At 39.4% G+C, this 27,630-nt stretch overlaps 2 protein-coding genes across 2 annotated transcripts; one reads left to right on the top strand and one right to left on the bottom strand.

Moving 5' to 3' along the window:
- The first annotated feature begins 4,301 nt into the window (after positions 1-4,301).
- Positions 4,302-13,638, top strand: pcyt1aa (phosphate cytidylyltransferase 1A, choline a). The gene is made up of 9 exons (XM_020657223.3): positions 4,302-4,650; positions 7,004-7,117; positions 7,518-7,617; positions 7,927-8,043; positions 8,813-8,964; positions 9,166-9,244; positions 9,781-9,923; positions 10,117-10,305; positions 11,279-13,638. The coding sequence occupies exons 2-9, from the start codon at positions 7,004-7,006 to the stop codon at positions 11,498-11,500; spliced, it is 1,116 nt and encodes a 371-aa protein (XP_020512879.1). The 5' UTR covers positions 4,302-4,650; the 3' UTR covers positions 11,501-13,638.
- Positions 13,639-14,106: 468 nt separating this feature from the next.
- LOC110001710 (adaptor related protein complex 2 subunit mu 1) lies at positions 14,107-27,060 on the bottom strand. The gene is made up of 13 exons (XM_020657221.3): positions 26,900-27,060; positions 25,330-25,451; positions 20,338-20,603; positions 19,196-19,278; positions 18,503-18,508; positions 18,184-18,319; positions 17,515-17,659; positions 17,167-17,184; positions 16,546-16,665; positions 16,198-16,333; positions 15,966-16,063; positions 15,667-15,778; positions 14,107-15,263 (listed from the first exon to the last, which is right to left on the bottom strand). The coding sequence occupies exons 2-13, from the start codon at positions 25,401-25,403 to the stop codon at positions 15,129-15,131; spliced, it is 1,329 nt and encodes a 442-aa protein (XP_020512877.1). The 5' UTR covers positions 25,404-25,451; positions 26,900-27,060; the 3' UTR covers positions 14,107-15,128.
- Positions 27,061-27,630: the final 570 nt, after the last annotated feature.

The following is a 27,630-nucleotide window of genomic DNA, read 5'->3' as shown; positions in this document are numbered from 1 at the left end:
GTTGAACACAGGTCAGAGCTCAGCTAAACTTCAGCTTAGAAATAGCTGAAACACTCACCCATCTATACATGTTTCTGTTTTCTCTTCATATCTGTTAAATCATAACTCTGTGTAGAAATATTCTTCATACACTTGATCGAAATGATCTATACTTCTCAATGTTTAAGATTCAAAGATTCCAAGAGTGAAAATATTAATCACAGTGACAGAAAATTAACTTTTGTTGAGTCTCAGTAACATAAAAACATACAAACATTCACACTCAAAGACTCACATTAAGTCATAAAATAGCAAAAAGTTCCTTATATAATTTAGGTAACAGATATGAACATCATGTAAAAAGTATTGTTTATCTGTACTACGTAAACAGATTTAAATGTGTATAAAATGTTGTAGAATAAATGTATATTAAATGTTTGTTTGAATAGAAGTAGATGTTATATAATCAATGTAACTGAATGACAAAGCCAGAGCAGGAGGCAGTGCTCAACAGTCATCATATAACTTCTATATTTTATTTTACTATGTGCTGTTGATGTACGTAAGAGCACTTTAACAAATATATTGTAATATTTTACAGTTTACTTTATATACAAGGAAATAGGAATAATGATGATAGCCTAAAATAGTTACAACATTTTCAAGTTAGATAAATATCAAGGACAATGGTGTATAAAACTATGAAGGCAGTGCAATATATACTATAAGTGTATGAGCAATTATCTTAACCACAATGTTACATAGATTGCAACAATTACCACTATAATGCCAACAAGGCACTGAGGGGTGAGGCTGGACTGGTCCACCAGAGGATCAAGTGACCAGCCCCCACATTCACCACACATCACCCAGCAGCAAAACAAGAGCTCCAGTTGGTGAGAGGAGGAGCATGACCAACAAAGATTACCCCTATAAGTAATTGTTCCTTCATTTAAAACATCTTAAGGAGGTCTTTTATTCATTACATAGTTTCAAAGTGTTACTTAACAGGCTGATTTGATCTTTGAGTCAGTGTGTCAGACTCGACAAAAACAGGTCCAAAATTGAGTCAAAGGTCATTCACAAGAGAGTCTATGACGTAAAATAAAGGCTGGACCACTACTCACACAAGGAACTGAAACAAACTTGCACAGAAAGTAAGGAGCACAAAGACTAAATATACATGAGGTAATTAAGACAAGGGAGGACAGCTGGGCTGATTAGTGATGAGATTCAGCTGGGACCAAGGCGCTGACACAGTAGGGTTGAGGAGGACTGTGAAACAGGTGGAAGACACACGAGGGCAGCAGAGGGAACCTGAAATGAGAGGGAACCTGAAATGAGAGGGAAGTCAGTAGTTCTAAGAAAAAGTGAAAGAAGTATTGAAATAAGAACAATATAACTTAGTCTGAACATATGACACAATGTGTCAGTTGTGAGCATTATAGGACGCCAATACCCGTCTGTAAGGATTTCATACGGTATCATTGAGTTGTCTTCAATAATGTGAGCTAGATGCGTAATCCCAAAGTCTTGCCATAAGCTAAATGTAATTGATTTGTTTTTGTGAAATATTGTGGCTCCATGGGCAGTCTGCTAATTAGGATAAGTTTCCATCAAGTACTAGTAAATTGAGTCCATAGAACAGTTCATTTTAATACTCATGATTGTTTTTCTATCCAGGATAGTGAAAGTTAGATTTTTATTTGAAACACACTATTTTATGTTTTGATAGGGCTGTACTTGTTTTAAAGAAAGTTCTCATGACTTCTACCCGTACTGGAAAGGGGGCCTGCTGTGCAATAAGCAAAAATTAATGTGCAATAGTTTGAATAAATACAAAAATGAAAACACTTTTGGTGCAAGACTCCTCTGTCACAAGTCTGAGTTTCAAAGACAGAAGTGGAGGACCCAAAGCAGTGTAACAAAATGATTTATTTAATAAAAGATCAAAAAGGCAAATACAAAAGTAGAGCCTACTATTTCCAGTACAAACACAAAGTCCATCAAAAGTCAGAGATCAAATCCAACCAAAAAAAATAAAACAGATCCACAGGGAAGTCTGCCAACAAACTGACACAGATGGTAAAACACACAAACCAGGAGTGATTGGACACAGGTGTGACAAACAGGACACAGGTGTGACAAACAAGACACAGGTGGAACTGGGGAGGGCAATCATAATGGAGGGAAACCAGAAAAAGGGAGGCAGTATTACAAGTATGACAAGAACTACAAAGTAAAACAGGAAACACTGAAGACAAGACCAGAAAAACTACCCCGGGAAATCTAATTACATGAGGAAGGAAAATACAAAATAAACCAGGAAACACTAAAAACTTAACACAGGAATATGAAAATAAAAATACACAGGAAACAGAGACACACAATGATACAAATGACAAAATAAAACAGGAAAACAAATTTAAGCAACAAAACCAAGGAATAAACTAACTAAACAAAGGTAAAGAATGACAAGCTCTCGGACAGTCCAGAAAATCAATAAAATGACATCTAAGTCAAAGTATTTCATAGTTATGGCAGAATATGTTGTATAAAGGGTTTTTAAATGAGCCCTAGACATCTAAAGAAGAGTCATTATTGCTTATCTAAATGTGATAGGTTATCAATAATTAAGTATTGTTTAAAGTTTTACTTTATTTCTACCTTCATATCTCTGGAGAGCATCTTACTTTGATATCATGTACGGACAAGTTACTGAATGGCATGGGCGTCATCGTAGTCAGGGGGGAATGACTATCAGGGCCTTACCTCTGTGAGATGGTTCTGTCCCTGTAAAGGATTCAGACCCAGAATAGCTGGTTTCCTTTTTTAATCACACCTCCCAGACTGGCCTGGATTGTTTTGCTCCCTACAAGCTTTTCCCTGTGTAGCCTTGATACCCTGGCTTTCTCTCACCAGAATGGGACAGTGCCTTTAAACTACTGTAATGAACTGAAAAAGAATCAACCTTCCTTTGTGGAGCTGGAATTATTTGTCTTCCTTCCAAGAGTCTTAACGTTGCTTTTGAATATCAACATGAACTGGAGATTTATGACTGGAAGGGACAGCAGTGTGGTGGTTAGCAACAAGATGGCTCTGGGTTTGAATCCATAAGGGGAGAGCAGGGAGAGTGAAGAGACAGAGCAGGTTGCAGGAGAAGTATGTTACACAACATTACAATTCACTTAGCAGATGCTTTTATCCAAAGTGACGTACATCAGAGAGTAAGTACAACACTAAACCAGTCATACACCACCACTGAAGCAGTGGGAGCAATGCAATAAGTGTCTTGCCCAAGGACACGTTGCCCAGCTGGGGATCAAACCCTCAACCTTTTGGTTGAAAGGCGAGAACTCTACCAACTGAACCACAGCCGCTCGCCACACCCTGGTAGAGTGGGCAGCTTTCCAAAATTCTGTACAGAAAATCTGAATTAATTAATTTAATCTTATTACTTTAGAAAAGTAGTCTGATTAGACGTAATCTGATTTTTTTTCTCAGAAAAAAATTAAGTTATAGATTCACTTATAGTAGAGTTAATTTTATAAGTTAGAAGCCACACTTCTCCAGATAAGAGTACTGTAACTTCTTCCTTTCCATAATTAAATTGACTCCAAATGGTCAAGCATGCAGCAGCTACAGGCTTCTTGCTTTTAACCATAGACTGTAAATATTAACAGACAATGTTCACCATCCTAATAGCTTCACTACGTTGGCTTCCGGTTACTTAGGCAATATAATTGATTTTAAGATTTTACTGATCCCGCTTTTGAATCATGTATGGGTCTGGCTCCATAGCTACAGAAATGTTAACTCCTCATGATATCATGCATTATGCCATCATTGTCCATTGGCTTTGTAATTGATATGATTTTTATTATTACTAAAACTACTGACAGACTTCGGCTACTACTTTGATATTACTGATAGGCCGACTCCTTTAGTGAATGAGTTAGCGACAAGTTTAGTTGAGATAAATAAATAAATAATTATTTAATTAATTAAATGTATGTTATTAAATAATTAAATAATTATTTAAATGTGTCATTAATTATTTAAAATTGGTAATATATAAATGAATAAATAAATAATTTATGAAATACATAAATAATTAAATAAATGTTTAAATAATTATTTAAAATGTTCATTCCTATATATTTAAATATTTCATTTTGGCACGTTTAGTCCTCCATAGATCTGAGCTATGGCGGTGGGGCTCACAATGAAATATTGATGCCTGTGTTGAAAGGTAATTCTTCAGTACGACCACCAGGTGGCGAACGATACAAAACCGGGAAAGTCCAACTTGTTTTGTCAGTTCCTCTGAGGAAGTTCGAAGTTTTGTAGTTCCTGTATAGTTGACCTGTCAGCGTTGTAGTACAAGCTGTCACTGCTGAATGTGTGTTACTCCGTCGGGTTGGGACAGTTTTCGACCAGATTGAGCGACTCTGACAAACAGGATCGTTTATATTTACTGCTGCTGCTAACCAGCGAGCTAAAGGCTACAGTTAGCCAAAAGCTGGACAGCTAGCTCGCTATTTAGCATCTGACGGTAGATACTAGCGTAAGCTGGCTTTTTTTTTGCTGATAGCTAGCTGGGTACTGGCCGTGCGAGGCTAGGAATCCTCCCACTCCTGCAAAGCAGTTTACAGGACAAAAGAGTAATCGGTAAGTAAGCAGAAACTTGGCTGACGTTAGCAATCTACTGTTAGCTGACGTAACTAGCCGGGTTACAGATTGATTTTAAAGCTCTGGGAAAGAGGGTCCAGTGTGCTGGAGTTTAGAAAGATAGCTGCACAACCAGTGTCACCAGTAACACATCAGCTCCTCTGTCAGCCTCTTAGTCACTGGTTTCTTGTTTTATTACTTTTGACAAGCTGCTTTTGTGATGTGACCTCGCCTACGACATCTCCAATGTTATCTGGAGAGCATGAGAACATGTGTGAGCTGTGCAGCTGGAGGTCATCAAAGTGTTGCTGTAACCAACAGGGTGCCGGGGAAAGGATCACAAATGGCCCAACTTCTAAAATTATGTTTTCTTTTTTGTGTGTGTGTGTGTGTGTTTCGAGGTGGATTATCATTGCAGCAAAATACCAGAACACATTAGTGGCCTGTTATTGCATCTCTGTTTCCTCTAAGTTGGAATCAGTTTTTCGTTTTATTGCCAAATTCGTTCACACATTGACTTCGCAATGTTTCAAGACAACGATCCTCTTCAAGCTGTGGACAGTGGACACACCTAGTTGATGAATAAATTAGCGGATCTTTGAACTATTGGATCATACCATTCATATATAGCAATCTTGAACATAAGCTGGTACCATCTTTTTAGATGCGGGGATCTGCTGCTCTTATATCCACATGATTGTTAAGAGAACATGTGTTATGACTATTGGTGACAATGAAGAAGCAATTTACTAAATAATTTCCCCAGATTGCAATTTTTGAGACATTTTGAGAGCACTTAAGGGAGCTTGCAGCGAATACTATGAACCACTGTCATGTGGTTATGTAAGACTTGGCCCTGTCCTTTTGTTGCTTGCTTATTATAGCAACCTGTTCCACTTATGATGACATGTGCTGCTCATGTAAATCTTCTCTGTCAGTGTGTGAGAGCCCTGCAGGGATTTCAGCCTCCCTGCTCAGCTGTTACAGAGAGAGAAAGAGGCAGGGCGCTTCTTGTACCAGTGCCCAGTGTTGGATCAGGTATCTGTCACCATTTGGATTGTGCGCGCTGCTTTGCCTGTTGCTCCTTGTAACGAGTCACACTTTCATAACTGGTGACGCAGCAGAGTTTGTGAAAGTTAATCACAAGTTAAAGAAGTGGCAAAGTTATAAAATGAAGAAATGAAGGGCCCTCCCTTTTGTGACCTGATTGCTCAATTTTAGATGGCGTGATGGAATGTGAGGAATGGGGCAGAGGAGCCTGAACCCATAACACAGGAACCCCTTGTAATAGGACACAAGCCGTAGTTTCTTATGTTCCAGCGTTTTTAAGATAAGGTGGTACATCATCGCTGTTGGAAGTGTTTGAGACTCTGTTGAGTATATGTAATGTGATCTTAATGTTCAACAACTTTTTAAAGTTCCAGTCTTGTTCTTCCTGGATACACAGAGGACACTTACAGACCCTACCAAGACACCGATCATTGAACTTCTTTCTGTTTAAAAAAAAAAAAAAAAAGAAGTAATTATTTGTTACTCTCTGTAGGTGTCAATAATGAATCTGTATGACAATTTATGAATCTGTCATTTTTAAGCAAGAACTAACATGTGTTTGTTCTTACTTCTGCAATGGTGAAGAATCACTGCTTTCCTCATTATTCATGTTTGAACAGACTGTCTTATGGTTTCTGAGTGTTAGACGGACGGCAATGGGTTTCATTTATATCGTTTTGTTTTTTAATGTTCTATTCACCAAGCAACTCATAGAGGAAATTAGGAGATACAAAGAAGTTTAACCAATGATCAAAAATGTTATTTTTCTGTCTTTCTTTATATCATGACTTGATGATGAACTTCTTAAAAACCTACAAATTAGCTTTTTTTCCCCTCTCAAAAATCTTCTCAGAACTGAAATTGGTCAGAATTAGTATGAAGTTCAGGTACATTTTTCTGTGATAGAGAAAAAATGTTTCATGTATTTGCTTAATTTCCAGCTGACCTTTATATGTTTGCTGTTGAAATCCACTAGTTTTTTGATCCAGTGACAGTCGTTTTTTCCTTGAGCTGACACTCTGTCACCGTTACTAGGTCAAAGTTGAGTCAGTATATGTCATCTCATCTGCTCATAACCTTCCTGCCTAGATTTACAGTCTGTCAGCACTGTATACTATATAATGCTAACTATGTAACATACAGTTCACGTCCAGAATGTTGGCATATGTTACAAACTTAAGTATATCTGGGTGACTTCATTAGAGTGATTCTCTTTCAAATTAAACTACAAGAGGTCAATGCAGTGTATGGTGTGTTTGAACTAAACTGTGTTTTATTTGCCTTTGCTTGTTGTTTGACACAGATGGAGGCTCAAAGCTCCAGTGGACTGCTGTTGCCCAGAAAGAGGAGAAGAGATGGCTCCAACGGTGAGACTGAGGAGGGAGAGAGGCTTGGTAAAGTCCCCAGATGTACTGTGGTGAGTCAGCTGTCATAGAGCAATGTGTTACATGAATGTATTCTGCATCATCATAGATGCATTCAACACTGTGACTATCACCCCAATGCTCCCCTGAGTCCACCATTATTTTACATGCCTGTGATATACTGAAAGGAGGAGGAAAAGTTCCCTCAGTTAAACCATCAATTTAAATGTCAAACATTTGTTGGCTGTTGTTGGTTGATACTTTTCTAAATGTTATGATAAACACTTTATGTTCACATAAGAAGGTGCCAGGAAAATAAATATTGAAAAAGATTACAACAAGAGAAAACAAAGAGAGGATTATTTCCCACAGTGTGTTTCAAAGCTTCATATTCTGCATGCATAGTAAACTTTGTTGATGATTAAAATCTTTCCTTTTGTGTTGGTCTTTTAGGGATTGAAGCACCCCGCACCTTTTGCAGATGAGCTAGAGCCAGCTGATGGTAAACCCTATGAGAGAGTCAGCATGGAGGAGGCCAAGAGGGGAACACCATGTGAGTCTTATTGCTTCACTCTTTCAGTTGATACTGTATGCCTTTCTCTAAAAAAATGCCCAGCCTGGTTTACAAATCTCAGAATAACTTTCTTCTAGTGTTTCTCCTTTGAATTATTTTTTTCCAACATCAATTGGAAAACTTCTCAGTTTTCAGTTTACTTTAGACTTTAGAATTTATCACTTTTTCACAGCACTGTTACTGTCCAGTTCACTCATAGATATAAACAAATAAGTGTAATATTAGATCTTCTCCAAACAGAGTAAAACTGTTATTCCTGCTTGTCTCACTACGTCTCTCTTTGTTCAGCTAACAGACCAGTGCGGGTGTATGCAGATGGCATTTTCGACGTTTTCCACTCAGGTCATGCCAGAGCACTCATGCAGGCCAAATGCTTGTTCCCAAATACACACCTAATTGTTGGAGGTAAGTATCTTTGTTGAATGACAAGAATGATGCATTCAGACGTGTAGATCAAAGATAGAGGACTTATAGTTACAATACAATGAGAAAAGTTTACTGAGAAGTATATTTTGACATTGATAACAGGCCTTCCTACATGAAGCTCGCCTGTTGTGGTGACTGAATCATGAGTGTAACTTTTTGAAAAAGGATTTGTATTTTGCAACTTTCTGAACCATGCTAATGATGAATATTGTCAAAGGAGAAGACGTATACAGGTAGAGAAAAACAGAGGGAGGGGATCATGTCAGCAAGGATGTCAGCAATTAAAAAATTTCCATGCATGCTGCTTGAAATGTCAGTCAGCAGCTCTCTCTCTGTCTCTTGCTCGTCTATGGTTTAGTGTGCAGGCAGACAGGTGGGACTGAGTTACTATGGTTACGAGGGGTGCTCTGTCTGTCAATAAACTTGTATAAAACTAAAGCTATAAGAATTCTTCAGACTTAAAATAGTGCAGAAACACAAGAACCGTATCCTGCTTTATTGTCCTTTTGTCAATCACATCCCTGTTTAGTGAAAACAGGGACAATAATGCTTAGAATGAATTTGTGGAAAAGGCATTTTAAATACATATCTTAAATATCCGCTTTTATTTTGGAAATAAAAGAGGATTTTGAAGATATTACTGTGCTGTCCTGGAATATTTTTTGATACTTTTTGTTGAGGATTCAGCACCATTGCCTTAGGGTGAGTGTTTCTGTTAATATCCTTTTTTTTAAACAATCATTTCCAGTGTGCAGTGATGACCTGACCCACAAATACAAGGGCTTCACGGTGATGAACGAGGACGAGCGCTACGATGCCATCAGACACTGCCGCTATGTAGATGAAGTAGTGCGAAACGCTCCCTGGACGTTATCGCCAGAGTTCCTCGCAAGACATCGCGTGAGTGGATTACACAGAATTCTATAAAATGATAATGATAATTTAGAGACTCTTTTGCATTTACGGAACTCTTTAGTTGAGATTCCTTGTCGTCTTTTTTTTTTCTCCTGTTTTTCTAAAAATGTCCCCCTAATTTATATGTATTTTAAATCTGCAATTTAGATTCTAGTGTGTTGATGTTTGTTGAAATGACCTCTCCAGATTGACTTTGTGGCCCATGATGACATCCCATACATCTCAGCGGGCAGCGACGACGTGTACAAACACATCAAGGAAGCTGGTGAGTGTAAAAGTCACCAAGAGAAGTAGAGTGGTACACACATGATTACAAGATATGGTTCAGTATTTACTGCTGCTTTAGCTCACATAGGAAACAGAATGATGCTAGCTTTTGGAAGATGTTTTGATTCATTTTTTTTTAAACGGCTGAACGGAATGTGGGTTAGTGCAGAGGATTATTGGGAACTTAAATCACTGCAGGCAGCCACACAATGAACACACAATGTTTGACACACACATACTCATGGCTGTTGTGGGTCAAATAAAGGACATCAAGGAGAGAAATAGTATGAGATCTTGTTGCTCGTTGTAAGACTTATCCTTTGCTACTTGGGCACAGGTTTATAAAAAAAAAACCCGTATGATTTGTCAAACACACTAAAAAGAATCTACCTTGTTTGAAAAAGTTTCTTTGATTACATGAATTCATTCAAACTGCATTTTTGTTCCTTTTTCTCATTTTTTTTTTTCCTCTTATTCATTCACCTGTATCTGGTAACCTTTTCTTCTCAATGAACCCCTCTCTGTTCTTGTCAGGTATGTTCGCTCCCACCCAGCGGACAGAAGGCATCTCCACCTCTGACATCATCACACGCATAGTCCGTGACTACGATGTGTACGTCAGACGTAACCTGCAGAGAGGATACACAGCCAAGGAGCTCAACGTCAGCTTCATAAATGTATGAGACTTAAATCTGGATGATCAGTGTCAGGGTTAGAGAAAAAAAAAAAACAAGAAAGTGGAGCAGTGAGAGCCACAAACTGTTAGCAGTGAAAATGCGCCGTTAGTTTGTTCTGGTCGTTCACGTTGACATTTGACAGTTCATTTCTTCTTTTCTACTTTGTAACCCCTGCTGCTCTTGATATTTTCAGGAGAAGAAATACCACCTGCAGGAGCGTGTAGACAAGGTGAAGAGGAAGGTCCGTGATGTGGAGGAGAAGAGCAAAGAGTTTGTCCAGAAGGTGGAGGAGAAGAGCATCGACCTCATCCAGAAATGGGAGGAGAAATCCAGGGAGTTTATCGGCAACTTCCTGCAGATGTTTGGCCCTGAGGGAGCTCTGGTGAGGATGTTGGTTTTGTTTGGTCTTTAATCACTGTGCTTATTCTGAAAGAGCCACTAAAAATGATCCCTTTCGAGTGAACTTTAGTAGAGCTCTTAATATAGTGTTGTTACTCTATTTGAAATTATAAAATGAAATATAAGTTACTGAGGGGCACATGGTGACTTGTTAAGGACTTTGACATAACCCTGACCTTCACAGCAAAGACTTCAGATATACCTGTAAGCCTTTCAGTGCATTCACTTTTTCCACCTCTGTTTATTTTACCTTCAAGTAGTCAGTGGCTCATACCAGTACAGTCATATACCGGTCCCAAAAGGTGTTAATCATCCTTAACACCTTCGGTATGCTGACACAAATTCTTTTAAGTTATGCATTAGGACAAAGACCAGCTGATAATATTTCAGTACAATTTGATTGTAATCAAACTTTAATTATGAAAGTTGGAATTGGACTTCTGGAAAATAAGTTAATTCACTTTCTTGCAGAGATTCAGGTAAGTTTGATAGATAACCATGTCTAATTCTTTTCATTGTTCGTCATGGGAGACGCTCTGTAAATGATAGTCCCTTGTTATTAGCCGTACAAACGAAAACTACACTGAACAAGATAAAGGTTAATACTGCTGTATAATATAAAGGCTTACTGTATCTTCAGGATCTATTTAATGATTTTGTCGTCATGAAATGTGTACCCACTGTGTCGGTGTGACACAATCCTGTTTTCCAGTCTTACACTAAGCTAGGCTTTCAACAGCTTTTCAGATATTGCAGATGTTACGGATTGAAACGCTTTTGTTGGGTTTTATTGCTTAACCCTCTTCAAGGTCTGCGTTCAGACAAAGCTGAAATGATTTTAAAGGTCATTACAAACATGTGGCAGAGCTTTGATGTCAGACTGTTTGAAGGACTGTTTTGACCTTATCCTGTGGACTGATATTGTAGATAAACGTTTCATGTGTCCGCCTCCACAGAAGCACATGCTGAAAGAAGGAAAAGGCCGCATGCTGCAGGCCATCAGTCCCAGGCAGAGCCCCAACAGCAGCCCCACCCGAGAGGAGCGCTCCCCTTCTCCCACCTTCCGTCTCCCCTTCTTCACCAAGACCTCCCCACCCCCCTCGCCTCCGTCCCACCACAGCGGAGCCCGTGGATACCTCATCAGCGATGACGATGACGACGAAGAGGACGAAAACTAAAAGCGTTTGACTTCTTCACTCTTCTCTGGGCCGCAGTCAGTTGTACCAGTAAACTGAGCTATCGAGGAAAGCAATTTTCACCAAGCTCCTGCTTCCGTTTTCTTTCTCGGTTTATGATTTTACTTTGTTAGTTAACACTTCAGTTTCATTCTAACTGTAGCAGCCAGTTTCCCAACGATTCTTGTTTTTAACAGCCAGTCGTGTAATAGTAAAAGTTTCCACTACTCACCTAAGTTCTTTGAAAGATACGTCTCATTTATCTCAGTCACTTTTAATGTTGAGTTTTTTTTTTTGTTCTTTATCGTCACTAGGGATTATGTGCGGTGTTAGGGTGACGTTGTAGTGAGGCAGAAGTTTGTTTTCATTGTTTTGACACGGTTTTCTTCAGTGGGAGGGCTCTAACCCTAACCCACGGTAACATGTAAACGCACATGAAGTTTGGTGTTGGATAGGTTACCTCATAGAGGCAGTGGTGAATATCTCTGTAGGGGAGTTTTTCAGAGCAGGTCAGAAACTGGACATCTAAATGATAGGCTTTCATTCTACTCATACTAACAACAAACCAACTTTTCTTTTTTTTTTAAAAAGCGGGAAACTTCAGATCACAATCTGAGCTGAATCTGGGAGTCAAGTCTTCTAAACAGCTGCATTTTCCCACGTTTGTCCGCCTGCTCTGGGGCTGTTTGTGTCTGTGTGTGCATGACATGTTTGTGCGTGCAAGCTCCTGTGTCGGCATGTTTGAAATGTCTTCTGTCAACATACTCCACCTATTGACAGACCTGGGTTCAGCTTTGTCTTGACTTAATGAGTTTGCTTTTAAAGGATCATGTCTGCTGACAAAATCCTTGTCCTTGGAAGACTCATTGGAGGACTCATTTGAAACTGGACGCCTTTCTTGTGGCATTTAAGAAAGTCATGCAAGAATAACCCATTTCAATGTAGAAAAACTTATTTTTGTAGATTTCCTCTTTCCTTTCTTTAGTTCTGTACAGATAGTATTCGTTATGATCCCTGTTTAGACTTGCTTTACAGGCTGAGCAGTGAATCAGCATGAGTAAGGATGAAGGAGTTTTTATATATTTTTTTGTAAGGGAGATGCTGCGTCATCTCAGCCTGTAGGGAAACAACTACCTGTTACATGCAATCACAGTAGAAAGAATGACCTCGTCAAGGTGACCTGAGAACTGTCTAAATGCCCTACTTTTTAAGAGAAATTAAATCATTTTGATCAGTGGATGAATAAGACCTGTAGCATACTGAAGTCCCCAAAACATTTCCAAATCTTCAATCAAGTGTTGATTGGCAGATGTAAAAACACTGAGTGGTTTGAGTGATTCAGTTTCTGTAGATGCATCAGTGAAAATCCAGATCAATATATACTGTTTATAGCTACCTCCTTCTTCCCTTTTTTTTTTTCTCTCCAAGATGAGCACAAAGCTCATGTATTTTTCCTCTTCCTGAACAGAGCCATTGTTGCAGCACTGATGCAATGTGACTGGGTCACATATTTGAGCTTTTATGGCTGTTTGTGTGTGCATCTTCAGTGATACAGCAGTTCTTGTGTCTCCTGTATAATCATAAAGTGAACCTTCACAGGTGATCAGAAGATGTAACGCATCACTGTCAGTCAACTCAAATATGAATGTTGTAATGTCAGATTGATCTGTTCTCGGCTCGGCTTCTTTAAAGAATTTGTTGTAGAAGTCGATCTTGGCTGCAGGGACAAAGACTCCCTCTATTCACGTGTGAAAAATCAGATGTTAAGGTGGGAAATCACTACCCACAGGTATAAAATCCAACTTTTGGAATGAAGTGAAAAAGTAGTATAATTTGCAGAGAAATCCAGCCTTGATCTTGGTGCTAAGCTACTTTCTGGAAGCCTCGTCTCGATTCTTGTGGAATCTTTTCCTTTAAATCAGCGTGAACTTCTCATTTACAGCAAGTCCACAGCACAAGTTCATGGTGGGAGAAAAACTTGCCAATGACAGCCACAACCGCAGGATACAAATATAAATGTTTTTAACAGTAAGCGTTTTAATCAATGTTCTATTTACTGTTTGGGGTTTCTTTGTTTTATGTCCTGGATGTAGAGGAAGCGCAAGACAGGAAAAATGTATTAAAACATGTTGGCCAAAGCACATCTTGACTTGACCGTTATTTCCCCTCCTTAATTTCTGGATTGTTTTCTTAATCTATTTAGTTTATTCTCAAATTGTGAAAGTGTCTTTTGTCAAGAACTTAGTTTACTTTCAGAGGGCGAGAATCAGAACTTTTATTCAACAACCCAAATACTAAGCAACTAATGAAATAGTTGGGGATTAACTTCAAGTTATCCTACAGTTGCTTTCTGCTAAGTGCATTGATTCTTTCATAGCCATGCAGCTTAGCTTTGTTTCATTTAAAAATTTAGAAAAATAGTTACAATTGTCCAGTGAATGAACTGGATGAAACTTAATGAACTAAAGCAACAAATGTCTCAGCAAATCCATTGTTCCTGAACCCCTCCTCCCTCTTCTTACACTAAAGCAAAAGGAAATAGTGCCAACAGCATTTCAATGACCGACAATACCTCGAGCCAAATGAAAATACGCACACAGGATGCCAGGTTGGTTACATAGTCAGATTTTATTGGACAGAACGGTCACCAGGGCTACAAACATGAAGAAGCGGACAGTGACGAGGCGAACACCAGGGGGAGACCTCACCTCGCTGCATACACTCACTGCAAGATTTGCCCAGAGCTTCTCAAAATCAAAATAGTGTGACAATTGATCTTAGTGAAGGAAATTTCAGAATACATACTAACTTATCAGGATGAAGGTCAAACCTCAAAGCTGTCTGGAATGATTCCCCTGTGTTTATACTTTACTAATAATGGAAAAATAGCAAGGGAATAATGCTCTCCATTTAGTACAAAACAGCTCGCTCACTATTGGTTTGTCCTCTTTCCTTGCTTCCTTTACAGAGATCTTGAAATGACACCTTTGATCCACATGACCGCCTCCCACAAACACAGATCAAATATCAATCAGGTCTACAATACAGAATCAGACAATGCATCTTAATTTGAAGGGTAAACTCTACAGAGACAAAAGTTCATACACAGGAACTATATCAGGATTCATTTTTAACCACAACAGCTACAAATCATCTTTACCAGAGATTAACTCCGGACTTGTGGAGCTTCTAACGTTACTGGAGGGTAGATAGTGGAACAATAACACTGAATAAACACAACACCATGTCCTTTAAAGACCGTCTCCAGTCCTCTCCCCCTGGTACCCACCTGCGTTGCTCGTCTTTTTTTTTTTTCCTCAGACACCAGTTGGTTTACAGGTTAACTCATCACTACGAGATATATATGATACAATGGTTCACATTTTGCATATATCTGTGCATTATATCATACTTTTTTTTCTCTTTTTTTTTAAGGATGTAAATTCAATCTCCAACACCTAGTTAGAAGGAGTAAGGGTGGAGGTGGGGGTGGAGAAGGGGGTGTATGAGAGAAGCTAATAGGATTGAGGGAAGGGGACGGACAAAGTAGGAAGGGGGCAGAAGAAAAAAATCTTAACAAGATAGATGGGAGGAAAAAGTGGTCAGTTCGCTGCCTGGCTGGGGTTGAACTTTAGCAGCGGGTCTCGTAGATGCCGGATCGGCCAATGTAGCGAACCCATTTGATGACATCATGGTCACTGTAGTTGAGCTTGGACTCAAACACCTTCAAGTAGCGCACTTTCAGCCCAGAGGGAGCAAAAGGAACCTGCAGAGAAGGAAGGTTAAGACACGTCAGGGCATGCTGGGAGCTGTAGGCCACACCTGTTTGCTGGTTCTGACTGTGATTGTGAAAAAAAAAACAGGCAGGCAGGAAGTGTATGAGGTAAGCAGGCTGGGATTTGCACTACTGATACTGGGATCACATTAAATCCCCAGTCCATTTGCTGAGCTGCAAAGTTCTGCTCAGCTGTGCATTGAGTAAACAGAAAATCTCCAATTTAATCAGGCAGTAAAGCTAACTTAGAAAAAAATCTTACAAAAAAGTTTCAGAAACTTCATGGGAAAAATTTTATTTTACTCACAATAGTCCTGTCTCGTAATTTGTTGAAGCAAGAGAGACAGAAACAGAGAGAGAAAGGCAGAGACTGAATAGAGAAATGCATTCTGACCTCAAAGTTCATAGAGATGGGAGGCCTGGCCCATTTCTTCTTATCGTTGGTCGGCAGCAACTCAATCTCAGCGCTGATCTGTGACTCCTTCATTCCTGCCATGCGCTTGATCCTAAACACAAACGAGGAAAGGTTTCAGCTACAACAACCTTATTTGAATACTCTCATGAGAGTAAGTACAGATGTAAAGTTTAACAAACAAAGACACCCGAGAGAAGCAGTTAATCATTAACTTGTCATAGGGAACATTCAAATGAGTTTGGTTGTGTTATGAATATACAGACAGAGCTACTACTCACTTCCACACAATGGCGTTCTCACTGGCCTTGTACTTTGCTTTTCCCTTCATACAGATCACCTGCACACCACTGGTGTTAAGAGGTGTTGGGATACGCACCTGAAGAGGGTATAATGTTAATGGGGGCAATGGGATTACATTTGATCATATATTAGCTGGAACATGAGGATAATCTGCTTGCTGCATGTGTCACCATGTTAACTCATAATCATGGTAAGTCTATAGGGGCCTACCTCGATCTTCTGGGCCAGCAGTGAGGGTTTGAAGTTGGACTTGATAACCACCTTAACCTCCAGTTTAGTGCGACCAACTTCCCTGACCAGAGGGATGACTCGGAACGGCAGGATGATGTCTTTAGTGGTGCGATACCTGTAGGGGGGTGGGGAGAAGGAAAAACAGTTTGTTCAAAGTTTAGGACATTTTATCAAGCAGTTTTATACAGAAACACTCAGGTCACCAGTAGACAATCAAGCATGTTATAAAGGTTTGCTCGAGTCTCTTTGCTCTTGTCTTGCCTGCACAGCTTCATAAAAGTGAAGTTTATATTTTAAAATTCTGATTTAAAAACTCCTTCCACTGACCTCATGAGCTCATACTCTCCATCAGGGGGGATGAAGCTGATGCTACGCTCCGAGTCGAACTTACTGAGGCGCACACACTGGTGGAAGGTGCAGTCATCGATGGCTATAGACTGCTTCCCACTGGGGGTAGAAAAAAAAACATACCAGAGACACGGACACAGAGACACTTTTCATGATTAAACATATTTTCTAACATAATTAAAAAAGATTAACTACTACTCTCCCTCAACTAATGCCCATATTTAAAAAGAATAATACAAACAAACATACGAGTACACATTGTATGTCTTTATATAAGCAGTTGTGTTTCTAACTAAAACATGAAAATGACTACTTTATAATAATAATAAAAAACACACAACCCTGTTAAGTGTTTAGAGCAAAGAGCTAAAAGTCAAGCAGGAAGGTGCAGGGAAATAACAAAAACCAACCATAACACAAAGTAGGAAAACAACCACTGGGTAGAACATTAAAGATTTGTGTTGAGTGTGGTGGGAGCAACAGTGCATGAGATGTACTTAATGTGCTTAAAGGCTTTGACATGACAGGTGTGTTATCTGAGTGTGTCTGTATATGTGTGTGTTGATATGGCAGAGGGTGAGGACTCTGTCAGTACTGTACCTTCCTCCCCCTAAATCACTGAGGTACGGCACATAGAAAAGAAAGAGAGGGAAAGAAAGGAGAGATGCATCCAAAAGGAAAGAAAAATAAATAAATAGTAAAGCCTGTCTTGTTGTAAACAGCAAGACAACACTCATTGAAACAGACAAGGGGCTAACAGACAAGGTGGTCTTTAAATATGTCCATTCAACAATTTACTTCATTGGGTCAAGTTGGAAATTATATAAAAGTAACATTCTCCATTAAAAAAAACTGAAAGCAAGTTATCAAATTTATGTAGTTTAGACTCCCTCATTAGAATACGGTTGATTTCAGATAATAGGTTTGTGGTCAGCAGACCCTCCTCACCTCTTCCCTGCATCATCAGACGCTCCTCCCTTGCCCTGCTTGTCGATGACAATCTTGTCGTTCATGCCAAACTTGCACTCAGGCATCCCGCTCAGGTAGCTCTTCATCACTACTCGGCCCGACACGTGAGCGCTCAGGACCTGGCCTGGAGAGGAGAGGACAAAAAAAAAAAAAAGTGACTCAAGAGTCTAAATTTTACCAGAATGGAAGTTTGAATTAGGCAAATGTAAAATAAAGAAAAGGACAGCAATCATAAGAAACTCTTATATTGCCTTTATCTGATATGTATAATATCCTGTGATTGACTGGCGACCAATCCAGGGTGTACCCCACCCCTAACCCCTCCATCTCCCCCGTGACACCAAAATGGAAAATGGATGGATGTAAAATATAACCACAATAGATGTATATCATGATTTTAACAATTCTATAAACTCAACAACACTTTCTCTTTTCATGAGAATTTACTCAATGCATGTGGTAAAATAAAAGCTTTGCATTATTCTTAAATAATAACTATAATCGATCTACACATTTACAAGGAGACACATTAACACAACCCCTTCAGAAGTGAACTACTGTCACTTATTGTTCAGAGTAAAACAGTTTCCATAAATCATGCATGTCAGAAAACCCCCCACCCAGTTTGTTGCGGCCACTTAAACAGACCTTGAGGCGACATGAGCAGGTTCACACTCTCCAGTACGTCCAGGAAAAGCTCATTGCGTCGATACTTGATGCCCTCTCGACGCCAGCCGATCTGCCCCGTCACCTGGCTGGTGATCTGAGACTGCTCCTCTTTTGTCTGCAGGACAGGCAGAGAAACTGTATCACTACTGACAAAGGGAGGGGGCTGACAGACTGACAAGAGAAAGAAAGCTATGAAAAGGAGATCATTAGCACTACAGGGAGGGAGCAAAACAAATATGACAGGGCTCCATAGACAGATGAAATGCTTTTTTTTTCAAAGATAGGAACTGTTTATTACCTGGTGCTGGAGTTTGAAGGGAACAAATCGAAGTTGGAGGAAACAACGGAGGAAAATGGAAAAGAAAAAAAAAGGATGTTATTTCCAAGCATTTTTTAGGTATTCACACAAATACACATTTATTTACTAAATAAAGCAGGCAGGTGCCAATTAGGTGAAAGGCTTTCCCCTCACAATCTCAGAGATAATAATGACTGTAAATCCAGCATTTACATTTTCCTGCATGATTCAGAGATCAAAAGAACTTGGACTAAAATTATTTTGAATAGCATAGTGTCACTTGCAGTCACTGTCAGTATAAATATAATCAAATAACATTGTTATTTATTGCAGCACTACAAGTGTAATGAAACGTTGAAAGTACTTTTCGGCTGCTAGTAATAAATCTGATGGATTGTGATACACAATTGAATTAGAAAGAGATTAGACCCCAATCTAATAAAATGACTATACACCATAAATCTGCTTTGAGGAACTGTGTTGCAATGAGAGGCGTTTGTTTTTGTAGTCAACCCTCACTGGTATACGTGGGTTCTATGAATTACATGACACATTCAATGCTACTTCAAGCTACAGCTCCAAAATTAACATTACATCCTCCATGAGGGCAGTTAGCTAAGTGTTCCTGATTAACTGGCATCTTAGTGTGATTCCTTTAATCTCTGGATTTGAGAGCAAACTTGTCTCACTGACCTGTCCCTTAATGCCCTGCTGGGTGATGAAAGTCTTCAGAGCTCCGGTCTCTGAGTTCTGGGGGTAACCAAAGTCCAGGATCTCTGTATGAACACAAACAGATGACTGTTGGTAAGAGATAAGATGGGAAAACAATAACCCTTCAACTGTGGGGACAAACACAAACTTCAGCTGGGATCACCATGATCTAAAACACAAATGTCCACATTGCTGCCCATTTTAGTCTGACTTCACGCTCAGGCTGAACAAATGTGTTTGAAGTTGTAGAAAAATTACTATTAGTTCACCGTTTCTCAATTGATCAACAATTTAAAATACAACTGATTGATAACATCTGGAGGAACAACCAGCTGTAATTCAAGGTCAAGCAACATATTTTATTACACATTAGTTAATGATTGTCAAGAGGTAACCACTTCCCAATTGAAGTTCACTAGAAATGGGTAGTGTTAGCTAGGATTACGCTGAACAGTAACATTAAATGTTCTGACTTAGCTGCCAGAAGCTAGAAAGTTAGCATGTAATACCTTGAAATACGCCCAAATGTTCCCAGTTGTATTTTATTTACTAATACTTCAGGCGTAATCAACATTATTTGATAGCCTCACACTAGCAGCCAAAAACATTAGTTTGATAACATAACTGTTAGCTACTTATTTAAAGCCTGTACTATCATATCTTGTAACCCTCAACATTAAAACACTACTTTAAGCTTGCAAGTGATGGAATACTAAAGGCAGCTGTTGTGAGGCAGTTGCCAATGGGTTATCATGCAAGATCTTTTCAACTTGAAAGAGGACCCGATGTCTGTCTGGGTTCTCAGAATCTTGTTTTTTTTTGTGTTGATAAAAATATGAAAAAGTGTTGTCTTTTTAGCATTTCTAAGATTTACCACTTTTGAACAATTTGTAAACATTAAACTCAGCAGTACGACGTCAAACTGAAGTTGAGCGTTCCATCTTAAGCATCAGTGGAAAATGTGTTTAGATTGAAATAAGCGTTGAATTCAGGTACACCATTAAAACGCAATAATCTGGTTCTGACTTTAAACGCTCCAGAGCTGCTCAGTTGTCTGATTTATCTCAGTATATTTTGGAAAATGATACCGAGTTCATACAGAAACAACTAATAAATTCTCGTACCATCCAAAAGCTCGTAGATGAGCACAAAGTTGTTCTTGATGTTCTCCTCGCTGATCTTGCCAAAGTAGGCTGTCATGACGTCACACATCTTGTAGAGGAACTCGAACACCATGGCAGCATTGACATTCTGCTTGGTGACCGCCGCCAACCAGATGTTGGAGCGCTTGACGTGAAAAAAGCTTGTACGGGCGATGTTTGTCACCGGGGATCGAACCTGCTGCCGGGCATGGATCACGTTCACACGAAATGCGTCTACCGCATTACGCCTGAGACAGGAGGAAGGATGAGAGAGACAAAAACAGAAGAAGAGAGAAAGTGAGAGGGAGTGGGAGACGCATTCATTTTGAGAGTTAAAAGAATGTTTTACATAACAGTGACAGTTTGGATAACAACAACCTGTGACATCCTGTAGAAAGGTTTAATATTCAGTTCAGGTAATCTCGTTGAAAAACAGAATCCAGCCATTTAAAAATCTGCAATTACCAAAACATTTCCAACAATAGGAAAAGCACAGCCTGTGTTGGTGTATTCAGAAAAACACAATAAAAATTGTTTTGTATAAATGGAGATAATTAGAGGGTAGTGAACGCTCTCAGTGGTGAGGCTGGCTCCCAAACCGTATCATAATAACTAACAGGACTCCATGGGAACTTAACCATTTGAACATATATAAAGAAGAGTGTAGGTTACATTTAGTTCTATTGAATCTTTAAACCAATGTGAAAACGTTTACCTTTAAGAATAGATGAAATCTTGATACTTTTGTAAAACCCAGCCCTGACTAATGTGTAAAATAAGAAGGCTTAGGGCAAAGAATTCAACACGTTCCCGTAAGAATACCAAATCCTTCAGAGAAAATCTAGAGGTAATCTCTGGAAAGTGGATCTCTGCGGAATCAAAGACTACTTTTATCTATTTTAGACGTCTATATAATTGTTAAGATACTGTCATCTGATTGTATGTATTAAAAAAAACAAAAAATTGTTAAAAAAGCTTTTTAACTAAAGCTTGAAGATTTCTGTGATGTCTGCAAAGCATCTCAATGTTAAAACTGAGACAGTTTAGGAAGTCAACGTGGTAATTTTATAAACACCCTTGAGGCCATAAGTGTACAATATTTCAGGAGGCTTAGAAATGCCTTATTTGTTTTTTCTTAGTTCATGTCATGCAAATTTGATTCCTACGTGTATTGTACAACTGTTTTTTCAATCGCAATTGATTGCATGCTGTTTTCCTTTCAGGCCCACCATGAATAAGCTTCCAGTGTCTGTGTCGTCAGAGTGATAAAAAAAAAAAGAATGACTCTGCTATATCTTTGAATGTCTTATTTCACTTTAAAAAAAAACTCCTTGACAGTTCAGTTTTTTGGGCTTTCTAACTCGCAGAAAACTCCTGAAAAACTCCTGATATTTGCCGGATGAGCTGTATGTGTGAACACAAACAGACAAATTCTTCACTGACTTTATCTGGATTTTCTCCTGCCAGCCTCCTAGTATTTGTTCCACATAAAGTCCAGGTGAGCTGATGGGAGAACACTGCAGGATATAACCCGGAGAATTCACCTCGAGCCAATAGGAGAGGGTGGTGATGTTTCTAGCCTGTGACCAGTGCACTGTGCATAGACTGTACGCACGCTACTGCAACGATCTCTGTGCACGTGATTGAACTCCTGCATCATGTTTCCTGTCCTCCAGAGTGTTAATCTCCGCTCTTTTTATGACATTGTGATTCCGTTGAACTACACGTCGCATTGACATAAAAGCAGATTCCCATTATATCGCTGTATAGCTGACTGTGTGGCTTCGTCTGCATCATTTTTTTTTTTTTTTTTTTACTTCATCAGGTATTGCCATAGGAGACCCCCACCCCAGAGGGGCAGTCTCCCACTGGGAGGTGCATATGTGAACAGCCAGGTCAGGAGAATGTCAGGAGCATGCACTTGTGAAAACGGCTTACGTTACTTTTCTCAAGTCAAGGATAAACTTTGACAATCAGAACCCACAACATACTAGAACAACTTTGATGTGAAATAATCAGGGCAGAATCAAAAGTTGAAAACATTACATTGACCATCATATCATCCCATGCTCAGACCACATGCTTAAGCACTGGTAGCGCTGTTTTCTTAGCATCTCTAAGGCTCTGGTGGCTGAATTTGTTGGCGTTGATTGTTTTGCTGTTATGTCTTAGCTCAGTGGTTTATTTAACACTGAAATGTCATGACAGGTGACTCATGCTTATGGGAAGTATTGGGAAAGTCTGCTGTGGAATCAATGGGCATGCAGTTCAGGGTTTTCAAGGGGGTAGTTGATTGGTGATGACCATGAGAGGGGAAGGGGTCATGCTTTGATAGGCTGGAGTATCTCTTACCTATTCCTACAGGGGCCAAGATGGACAGATGGAGGAAAATGGTGATACGGAGGATTGAGAGGAAACATAGGATGATGTAAAAGAAGAGGAGAGACAAAAATGCACAAGAGACATTTTCGTGCTTCACGTACACAGACCGAGTGAGTAACATGGTGTTTAGAATGGTGACATAACTAGACTTAAGCTCGGGAAATATATCAGCAGATTTATATTGCTCATTAATCAATTATGTGTTTTTTTATATATATATATATATATATATATATATATATAATCCAGTAGAAATGTGTGGTGGTGTCTAGTTCCCATTTTACGGGTATCCGTTATTGTGCAATGGTTTAAAGCTTCCTCTCAACAGTCTGAAGGTCGGGACAAATAAAATATGTATTGGGGACCATCACTGTCTCTCTCCTCAGACAAACGTAACTTGTGCATCTCTGAGATGCCAAAGGGACTTAACAAAATATCAGTATTTGCCGACCTTTGAATAAGAACAGTTTGTGTTGTGTTGTGGCTGCAGCAGGTGTGACAGAGAGCAGAGCGGAGACACACAGTTATGTTGAAATGCCCAAACAACTGCTGCAGACAAACTAAATCCAGCACGTTCCCACACGAATGAACAGATATGTGGACACAATAAGAACTTCTTTAGAGCGTAACCCCTGTGAACCAATCAGAAAGTAACATCTTATTTGTGTTTCACAGCTTCAAGGCCATCCCTCTCTCTCCTATTCTTATCTATGTCTCGACTACATCTGCTCTCTCTCTCTCTTTTGCTTCCTGCAGCTTGGGTGACAAATATGATTATTTCATGAGCTTAGTTCTAATTGATACTATCGGACATAATAATAATGGAGGTTGTATCAATTCACAGCATGTGGTATCAAAAGGAATTGAAATATCCAACATTTTGACGACCCTGGTTTAGAAGATTATAGAGAGGACTGCATGACCGCTTCTCCACTATCAGGTTTTATTCTGCACTCTGGCAGCAAAAGGAGGATCGCCCTAAGTAATCACATGGATAAATGTGGGGAAAAACGATAATTGTGTGAAATGAAAAGCCTCACACAATTGTATTTGCTTCTTTTCCCCCCACAATGGATAATGTAGAGTCTTGGGTTGTAGTGTAATTGTTCTGGTGCTAGACGTGGAAGGAGTGTTCATAAAGTCATCACAATGTCATCGCTAATTGCAGCCTGGAAGCAGGACAAAACATTGAACAGATCCGTGTACACACAAGTCCCTCTTCCATTTAAACAAACCTGCCGACCTCAGGTTAATCTAATTCAAACAGTGTTTAATGCTGTCTCATTGGCTCAGTCTGCTTTGATGCAATACTGAACAGCTCTAAGATTATTGTACTATTCTCTTTCTGCCTATTTCCTGTAGTCTTCCCTATGACTCTTACTCCACAGCTACAACAAAAACTGTCCAAGAGATGACGTTATATACAGCATGTTATATGTTTTATTTTTGTTACGTTATAACCCACTGACCCAGCAATGCTTTTGTGTACCCACATAAGTAGCACCAGAAAAACAGTTTCCCCTCTCTTCATAATCAGCCCTCTCTCTGAAGATCTACAAGGCACTGGGATGACGTCTGCTCTGAAGAAAAGCCTACCTTCAACTTGCTGAAGGGTTTACACAAAACAGAATGTGCTAACGTGAATGTGTGGATGTAAGCATGAAGACCTACATCACAGGTCAATCAAATTAGCAACATATTACAAAAAACAAATAATCAACAGGATAGAAGGAAAACCAAACTGGGTTAGTCTGGATTACATACCAAATGCCATCTTTGTGGCTTCATGTGGTAGCCTTTTACTTGAAACATGTGAACTACCAAACATTGACCCACATTTTCTTTTACTTAGTGGTTAATCAAAAGTTTTCGGGCAACAATCCAAATCTCGTTCTTTCAGCTGTGCATCTAAAACATCAGTACAATTCTGCTTTAAAAAACTTGAGTTTTTAGGACTACTACCTGAGCTATTTTATGGTTGAAGTCTCTTCTTTGGAGTACAGCTAAGTGAGACATTAAAAGACAATAATCATTCTTAACATGCTTTTTTTTTTACAATTTGATTTATGTTAAGAAAATATTAGTAAAATGCATCCCTTCATGCCATCCTCCAGAAAAAGAAGTTTATTTGACAATAGTTGGCATTACCATAAAAGAGTTTGTAAGATGTTTTCATACAGTTGCAGTTTATATAAAAATAAGAGTAACTGGTTCGGTAGCATGAGTGAACTGAATCATTACCTCATTACATTGGGACAACTATATGAGAACATTTTTGTCATTTGCATTGTATCATTAACTTATCGTGAGTCTTATTTTTAAATCATCAAGAAACACAAATCTTTGAACATTTTATTCTAGATACATATATTGATTTTTTTTTTGTGTCATCGTCCTTGAGGTAATCTTGGCATAACTATTTTTAGACCAATTTCAGAGGCGATGACAATTAGAGTGACATAATCCTCTTTCATCCCCCTAAGAATAAGTCCCAAGCTGTCCACCCCCAAGAGATCAGGACCTCTTCACACACAACAAGTACACCCAAAATGTAGAAAATGTTAAAAGGAGCATTACTCTTCTGAAACATACCCAATGTCATCTCGGTAGACCCGGGAGATAAGGACCTCCCCCTTGTGGTTGTAGATGAACAATCCTCCAATCATTGTGGCGGCTCCTCAGTCCCAACTGGCCATGGTGGAACAAAACCACGCCTGAGAAGAGATAGAAATTGAGCGAGAGATGGCAGGAAGGAAACAGGGGAGAGGAAAGAGGGGTTATAGAGAAGTGAAAGCAGTGAAATGTGAGGGGGACCAAGTACAGGGAGCCGCTTGTCTCTTACATCCGCTTTCCCTGTCTCTCCTTTTTTTCCTCTAACACACACACACACACACACCACTATTGCCATCTGAATATACCCTGCAGCTGGACCATGGTAGTGACTCATTTTTTAAGGGTGCAAGTGAATACACGTATATGCATTAACCATCACTGCAAAAATAAATATATATACACTTCTAATAATCCTTTTTTTTTTTTTTTTTTTAAATCCAATAGACTCCTCTGCCACCTCCCTCACAGCCAATTCTTTGTTTCTTTCCAAAGTAAGATTAACACCAGATTAGCAGCCTCCAGTGGGAAGCGGGATGCCACCAGGTAGTTAAGATACAAATCTGCTGATTTTACCACCAGATTCAGGGTTTTACACACAATCAAACATACAGACAGTCGATTTGATCTAAAAAATTTTAAAAAAGGCAGTGCAGTAATACTTCTAGATTACAAACATCCTGGTGATTTGTCCCCATTCAAGAATGAAGCTTCTGGAAACCCGGGAGGATGAAGGACATGCTTTAAATTCCTCTAAAACAGAGGCCAGACATCTTAAACAAACGGTGTTTAGAGAGCTCAGATTACACCACCATGTCCTCAAGATTGGTTAAATTATTATTTTTCCCCCCACTATATTAACATTCCCATGTCGTGATTAACCATTCACACGATTGGAGTGGGTTTAATCTCTCGTTTTATTGGCCGAAGTCAAGATGTCTGCTCACTCGAGCCATTTCCTATCGTTCATACATTTTTTTTTTTTTTCTACATTTCCACATTTTCTCTCCTCCCAGAGAAATGTTTGCTCCTGATGCTTAGTTTTTACAACATTGTAACGTGGCTACAGCATTGATGGAGGCTTGACCTTCAGGTAATATCAAAGTGATGGAGAATACACCGAGTGAGGGATAGCTAGCTAATTTAGCTCACGATAGCAGGCTAGCTGGCGGCGATGTTCAGCAAACCAGCCGTGCAGGATGTTAAAGTGACTTCCGGTGAAAAAGAAAACCGAGACCGCCAGACGATAAATTCACATTCAACTAAGCTTGTTCTCACCAACTACACATTAGAAATTAAGAATTAAAAAAAAGGATATTCGACAATAACGACAGAGTTTCAAAAAAATGTACAATTTGTGAATCGTATGCTTTTATTTTGACGGTAACAAGTCGCCCACTTCCCGTTTACGTTCAACCTGCTGCTGCTAACTTGACGTCAGCTAACGGAGCGGCAGCTAACATTGCTAATGTTAGCATTGAAACGTTTACCGGACTATACCTGAAACATTTTGACGAGAAACGTGTTACCGTTTCGACTTCGGTGAGCTTACCCTAGTTCTCTCACGAACGCCACCGGTCTTTTGCTCCCTGTTATCCCAGGTTCTAGCCTATGTCAGTATCCGGTAGGTTCCCACTCTACACACCCGCTGACTCCGCTGCTTCCTCCCGGTCCTCTGATCAGCTGACCCGCCGTCCTTACGCACGACCGTTCCGCTGTGACAGGAAAAGGCGCGGCTGGGACGATGTGTAAACCGCACCCAGGCCTTGTTATGATAAGCTACATAGGCAACTGGTCAATTATTGATAAGTTTCATGGTCGTTTAATGTTGCCTGTGTTTGTGTAACTATTGGGTTCTGATTGGTGGGCTACTGGAGGGTTTAAAATGACTTTAGGACCATTTGGCACATGACCAACTTTTTTTTTTTATTAAATGTTCTTATGAAAAAAAAGTTCTAGAGACAAATAACTTGCCTTAAACGACCTTTGCTGCACAATAGAGTTTAAATGGTAAATATGTTTGTCCTGTCAGCTGAGGGTCCCGTATGTGTGAGGTCTTTTAAATGCTTAACTGCAGAGTCCATCTGATTTTTTTCTACACGTTGACTAAACCCACCTTTGAATTTTCCCAGTCTAACCTACAATCTATGGTCTAACCATATGAAACATTGAGTCAGAAGGTCTGAGGCAAATTAAAACACACGCTGATCCTCTTGCACACTACACACACACACACACCTGTGCACCACATTGCCTAACCTTCACATTCCTGAACTTGGACTG

The sequence above is a fragment of the Labrus bergylta genome, chromosome 4, assembly GCF_963930695.1.
Source record: "Labrus bergylta chromosome 4, fLabBer1.1, whole genome shotgun sequence".
In the NCBI taxonomy this organism is placed as follows: domain Eukaryota; kingdom Metazoa; phylum Chordata; class Actinopteri; order Labriformes; family Labridae; genus Labrus; species Labrus bergylta.
This window is presented reverse-complemented; position numbering and strand designations above follow the sequence as displayed.

Bases quoted from the DNA above. Each gene is read 5' to 3' on its own strand.
- LOC110001710 (XM_020657221.3), bottom strand. From the start codon at position 25,403: ATGATTGGAGGATTGTTCATCTACAACCACAAGGGGGAGGTCCTTATC. The intron at 17,660-18,183 runs GTCTGTTTAAGT...TCTCCTCTCCAG, and splicing joins CCTGCTCATGTCGCCTCAAG to GCCAGGTCCTGAGCGCTCAC. The intron at 15,264-15,666 runs GTCAGAATGCAT...CCTTCTCTGCAG, and splicing joins CCATCTCTATGAACTTTGAG to GTTCCTTTTGCTCCCTCTGG.
- pcyt1aa (XM_020657223.3), top strand. From the start codon at position 7,004: ATGGAGGCTCAAAGCTCCAGTGGACTGCTGTTGCCCAGAAAGAGGAGA. The intron at 9,924-10,116 runs GTATGAGACTTA...TGATATTTTCAG, and splicing joins TCAACGTCAGCTTCATAAAT to GAGAAGAAATACCACCTGCA. The intron at 10,306-11,278 runs GTGAGGATGTTG...CCGCCTCCACAG, and splicing joins TTGGCCCTGAGGGAGCTCTG to AAGCACATGCTGAAAGAAGG.